At 35.1% G+C, this 6709-nt stretch overlaps 1 protein-coding gene across 7 annotated transcripts in view; it reads left to right on the plus strand.

Moving 5' to 3' along the window:
* The window catches only part of SLC16A7 (solute carrier family 16 member 7), a 187421-nt gene that overhangs the window by 166642 nt on the left and 14070 nt on the right, over positions 1-6709 (plus strand). For 6 of the 7 annotated variants that reach the window (XM_074402818.1, XM_074402819.1, XM_010337261.3 and 3 more), the window contains one exon: positions 1221-2039. In XM_074402818.1, the coding sequence (XP_074258919.1) occupies positions 1221-2039 (819 nt within the window). Of the gene's footprint in view, positions 1-1220; positions 2040-4075; positions 5266-6709 lie in introns of those variants that run through there. The other variant, XM_074402822.1, reaches the window with a different exon arrangement.

Here is a 6709-nt window from a genome sequence, read left to right on the forward strand (position 1 = left end):
TTTAGTTTGGATTCTTCCACTTACAAGTTACTTGACCATAGGCTGGTCAGTTTTGTTATTTATAAATTGGATTTAATTACACTTATTCTGCATATCTCACAGATATGGCTGAAGTAGAGCTTAGAGAATGTGTGTCCTGTTACTCTCCAAAGCATGTTCTTGTTCTTTCTTGTCAGCTTTTAGGGGTCCTCTTATTTATAGAAAATGTTTATATTAAAGGGTTGGAGTATTTGCACATAGTCCTGTGTATTCTACAACTAGAATACTTAACCACTTTGCAGAACTGTTTCAATTTAGATAAATCAGTAAATACGGAAGGACTCTTAACTCTAAACCCTAAAATAAATACAGAGTAATGCCTGGTTTAAGGGGAAACATGAGATATTTTATATAAATCTAATTTTATGAAAATCAATATACTTTTTAAAGGACCTTATTTATTACAAGCGCTCAGTAGTACCTTGGTGAGCTAGAACAGGTAATTCATTTTCCAAAGGTGATATGCAACACTGCCAGGGAGCTCCCTAGATAATGAGGCCTTTGGCTCCTATAAACAGTGTTAATTCCTGAATTAAAACTATGTTTCAAACAAAAAGTCCTTTTTACTTAGTACACATGTTCATCTATATACATTAAATGTGGAACGTGAGGGATGTAGAGCATGAAATTAATGGCATACATTCATTATTCTTTTTGTTATTTGCATAATATTGAAAGAAATATTTGTGGGGAGACCTAAGATTGTTACAAATTGTTACCTTTTTAGTCTGTTTATACTTCTTTAGCTCCAAAAGGAAAGTATTCACCTTTTTATATTGCCCTCTTGCTCACAAGGAAAAAATCTGTTCCATATTTGTGTATATAAGCATTTGTTAAGAGGAAAAGATCTATGGAATTAAATGATTTTAATTGGGAACTAATAATTTTGTCCTAGTTTCAACCTATTGTATGATTGTTGATCTGTCAGTAGAAGTTCTTAGTTTTATTTCTGTGCTTTAAAATTAGAGGAATATGAAACTGTCATTTCAGGTGTTCAGGTATAAAACCTTTTTTGTTTTTGTGCCATTACATTTATAGTAATCAAAATGTACAATCTGATATTCCATTTTTAATTCTGCCTTTCACACTTGACTATACATTTTGAGGAGTGATTTATTTTGTGAGTGTCATAACATGTTTGTGTTTCCTGCCACTTTTTTTTTGTTTGTTTGTTTTTTTAGGTTTAGGTTTAGCCTTCAACCTGCAACCGGCCTTAACAATAATTGGCAAATACTTCTATAGGAAACGACCCATGGCAAACGGACTGGCCATGGCAGGAAGCCCTGTTTTCTTAAGTTCATTGGCTCCTTTCAATCAGTACCTTTTTAATACTTTTGGCTGGAAGGGAAGCTTCCTGATTTTGGGAGGTCTACTTTTGAATGCCTGTGTGGCTGGGTCTCTCATGAGACCCCTTGGACCCAGTCAACCCACTTCTAAGTCTAAAAATAACACTGACATAAGAGAAGACGATACAGGCCTGAAGAAAATCAAAACACAGAAATCAACTTGGGAAAAAGTTAATAAATATTTAGATTTCTCCCTTTTTAAGCATAGAGGATTTCTGATATATCTGTCTGGAAATGTCATTATGTTCCTGGGTTTTTTTGCCCCCATTATATTCTTGGCTCCATATGCTAAAGACCAGGGTATTGATGAGTATTCTGCAGCTTTTCTGCTCTCTATTATGGCTTTTGTTGATATGTTTGCTAGGCCTTCTGTAGGATTAATTGCAAACTCCAAATATATTCGACCTCGAATTCAGTACTTCTTCAGTTTTGCAATCATGTTCAATGGAGTGTGTCATCTCTTGTGCCCACTGGCACAGGACTACACAAGCCTGATATTATACGCTGTATTTTTTGGCCTTGGATTTGGGAGTGTTAGCAGTGTCCTCTTTGAAACGCTCATGGACCTTGTGGGTGCACCAAGATTTTCCAGTGCTGTGGGACTTGTCACAATTGTGGAGTGTGGCCCAGTTCTTCTTGGCCCTCCTCTTGCTGGTAAGAACGTTTTTCATCAAGGAAAATATAAAGCATAGCATTAATACCCATTAACTGAGACTTTATGTACAGCTATTTAAATGTGTTTTATAATAATATTAATAGCCTCTTTGAAGAAATATGGGCATGTTAATTTTAGGTTTTATTATAAACTTTAAAATTTCATTATTAGTCAATTTTGGACCTAAATTTGTTTCAAAGCCTGGACCTATGAACCTAGAACTTATTTTAGACTGACAATTAGTAGCATAATCTTTAAAATATTTATCTACTTTAGTTGTTTGGGTCTTTTAAAAAGATATCAGAAAAAAATGCTATTTTATCTTTATCATTGGTCAACAGATCTCTCATCTTTTGACATGGAAATGTGTCAAAAATGTAAAAGAGTCCCTAAAAAGGTCAGAATCTATTTTTTAATTGAGTACACTGGAGATATTAAGTTGGAACTTGTTACATGATGAAATACATTCATAATATCACTGATATGAATATATTGACAAATATATTCCATATAGAGAAAGACAGGGGTGAACAAAAATTGATTCACAGTTTTTGGGGGCCAGATACACTTATGTTCCATATTTATAAATTGGAAAGATTACCTTCAGATTTTTAAGTTCTGAAATATTTTCAAAGATGCCTATAAAAGTGTCTATGCTAAATTATTCAGTAAAAAGACTCAGTACACGTTTAGGGCATGACCAAAGAATACCCTCACAAATTGAGAAGTTGGTCTGATATTTAAAAAAGAGTGAGAGAGAGATGAAATAGTCATCACAGAGCATTAGATTTTGGTTGGAGTTTCTTGTGGTTCTTTTATCATTTCCTTCTGTGTTAACAGTGGTGAATGCTTTTAGAAGTAAGTTCTCGTATCTGAACTATGGTTTAAAGACATGTGTAAGAGCATTTTTAAGTTAAAATTTTGTTTAGTCTTAGACTTTAAATGTTATAAATACTATATTCTGTTTGTAGACTAGTCTTTGCCAGCAACAAGTGTATATTGTTTTGGTTAATACCGGACTTAAGTATTCACTTAGACTCTTGGCCTAGTCTCTCATGATCAGAGTCACTGCCAGGCTAAATGTAAATTTTTCCATGTATTTAGTCAGTTTTTAAACTGTTTTCTGCATGACCTCAAGGAACCATTCTGAAGGTGTGAAAATTCATGTTTAATGTTTAATTTGTTAATCTTAATGCTATCATTGACCTTTTGTGTCTGAATTTTTTTCCACTTAGGTATGCAACAAAGTTGGCTCTAAGACCTAGGTGGTATAGTTGTTGTCTTTCCCTGTCCACCAGGGCTGTCCTGTGGTATCTAGCACAGGCGTTTTAGATGATATGTCTCTCAATATAAATATACCATGACATCAAAACAATTGTCAAAAAAGACTGAAAGCCAGTACGTCTAATTATTTATCAGCCAGTTGATTTTGTTACATAAGATAAGCACAATTGGTTCTTCTTTTCATACAGAATTAGTTTGATCAAATGAGTTTTTGGAACCTATTCATTATCCACACAATTTGTAGTGTCAACAGAGAAGTTTGTATGTCACCATCCATGATGGGATGAAAACAGAATCAAGTCCAAATACATAGTGGGGATAGACTCTAAGAATTGAAATAAAGGAATCTTATTTGGCCACTCCCACCTGAGCAGATATTTGCATTTATATTTTTTTAAAGTTTCAATATTTTTGAATGCCTATTGTGTTAACATTGCCAAACCTTGTGCCACTGGTAGCAAATGGCAGTAATTGATTTTAGACCTATTGTTGAAACTGTCAGACTGAAGCCATTATATATCCATTTCTTCATTCCCTGTCTGCCACCTGCTACACCTAATGTTTCTTGACTTTTAGATTGGCTTTTCCTCTATAGTATTTGATTATTGCTAAAACTGTCTGGCCCATAGTAGGTACCAAGTTAATATTTTTGAATGATTGAATGTTATTGCTGTTACTTCTTACACAGTTGCAGGACAGCCTTGAAAAGTAGTGAGTGTGTGGTTTCTATTTTGTATTTGTTTTTTTTCAGACTGAACTTTCACTGCTTCTCTCAGAAAGAATTGAAGCTTTAGTTTGGGAAAGGAACTCATTTCTTGATGATGCTAAAAAATTCTTAAATCATTTAGAAAATATGCTGATGTGGCAGCCTGAAGTGATATTAACTCTGATGGGCCATAGACCTAATGCTTTTATATTTAGAAGTATAATAATCCAGATGGATTAAAGATTTAAACATAAGACCTAACACCATAAAAACCTTGGAAGAAAACCTAGGCAATACCATTCAGGACACAGGCATAGGCAAAGACTTCATGACTAAAACACCAAAAGCAATGGCAACAAAAGCCAAAATAGACAAATGGGATCTAATTAAACTAAAGAGCTTCTGCACAGCAACAGAAACTATTATTAGAGTGAACCAGCAACCAACAGAATGGGAAAAAAATTTTGCAATCTACCCATCTGACAAAAGACTATATCCAGAATCTACAAAGAACTAAAACAAATTTACAAGAAAAAAATAATCCCAAAAACTTTCCCAAAAAGTGGGTGAAAGATATGAACAACACTTTTCAATGAAAAGTAGACATTTATGAGGCCAATAAACATATGAAAAATGCTCATCATCACTGGTCCTTAGAGAAATGCAAATCCAAACCACATTGATATACCATCTCATGCCACTTAGAATGGTGATCATAAAAAGTCTGAAGACAACAGACGCTGAAGAAATAGGAACGTTTTTACACCGTTGGTGGGAGTGTAAATTAGTTCAGCCACCATGGAAGACAATATGGCAGTTCCTCAAGGACCTAGAAATAGAAATACCATTTGACCCAGCAATCCCATTACTGGGTATATACCCAAAGGATTATAAATCAATCTATTATAAAGATACATGCACATGTAAGTTCATTGTGGCACTGTTCACAATAGCAAAGATGTGGAGCCAACCCAAATGCTCATCAAAGATAGACCGGATAAAGAAAATGTGGCACATATACACCATGGAATACTATGCAGCCATAATAAAGGATGAGTTGATGTCCTTTGCAGGGACATGGATGAATCTGGAAACCATCATTCTCAGCAAACTGACACCAGAACAGAAAACCGAACACCTAATATTCTCACTCATAAGTGGGTGTTGAACAATGAGAACACATGGACCCAGGGAGGGGAACATCAAACTTGGGTCTGTTGAGGAGTCGGGGGCTAGGGGAGTGATAGCAGGGGGTGAGGGGACTGGGGAGGGATAACATTAGGGGAGATACCTAATGTAGGTGATGGGGGATGGAGGCAGCAAACTATCGCATGTGTATACCTATGTAACAATCCTGCAAGATCTGCACATGTACCCAGAACTTAAAGTAAAATAAAAATAAAAATCATTTACCAAATTGAAAAAAACAAGTGAAGTATCAGACTTGAAATTTTTAATGCTCTTTCTTGTCTATGGTGTTCCAGAAGAAATACAAAGCAAAACTACCAGGGAGAAGAGGTTTCTTTACTAAATTTAGACAATTTATTTGAGATTCTCTTCCTTTGCTGTGTTATTCAAATGATCTCAAATGACAAGAAGTCGCCATTAAGATCTGACCTTATGCTCTACAGTAGGCTGGCAAATTGCCTCAAGTAACTAATGGCTCTCTCTGTTAGGTCTTGCAATATTTGCATGATGAAAGTGCACACACATACACACATACACACAAAGAAGTATAACAATCATTGCAGAAATAGAAATATTTGACTCAGGAAGGAAAAATAAAATTATATAATTTTTGTTATGTTAATGAATATGTCATGCTTACTTAAATAAACCCATTCTACCATCTACCTGATTAAAACTGAAAATTTTGTTCAAATAGATAATATATTACAAGTAGCTAAAGTTAATACTGAGCCACCAACTAGATTCTAGGGAGAATGCTCTGGATTCTGACTAAACAGACTGGTTTGAAAGGTGTACATCAGAATCACTTGGAATGCATATGATAATTTATATAGCTTTGTATACATTACATTTTACTGTTAATAATTATTAAGAATTAGATGTCTGCATGAGCAAGAGGCAAAACTAAATATAAGCTGACAAAATTTTAAAAGTCAGTAAATCTTCAGATTAAATGGCACCAGGCTAAATTTTAAATGATCTCGATTATCAAATGAAACAAACAGTTTGTTTGTTTTGTTTGCTTGCTTGTTTTTTGATTTATTTATTATACTTTAAGTTCTGGGGTACATGTGCAGATCATGCCAATTTGTTACATCGGTATACACGTGCCATGGTGGTGGTTTGCTGCATCCATCGCCCCATCATCTACATTAGGCATTTCTCCTAAGACTATCCCTCCCCAATCCCCCCACTCCCTGCTGTTCCTCCCCTATCCCCCTACCCCCAAGGCCCCTTCCTGTGCCCATGTGTTCTAATTGTTCAACACCCACTTATGAGTGAGAACATGCAGTGTTTGGTTTTCTGGAACAGTCTTTTTACCAATGAGTTTGCCCTTGATAATTTAGACTCAGATAAAGTAAAAAGCTGAGATTAGCTCATAGTGACATGGCGCTTAAACAAGAAGTTAGGTGAAGCCATTTTGCAGAGTAGTTAAGAATGAGTCCAGACAGACCTCATTAGGAGTCTAGATTCTACCATTAACTAGTT

Source organism: Saimiri boliviensis, chromosome 7 (assembly GCF_048565385.1).
Source record: "Saimiri boliviensis isolate mSaiBol1 chromosome 7, mSaiBol1.pri, whole genome shotgun sequence".
Lineage (NCBI taxonomy): Eukaryota > Metazoa > Chordata > Mammalia > Primates > Cebidae > Saimiri > Saimiri boliviensis.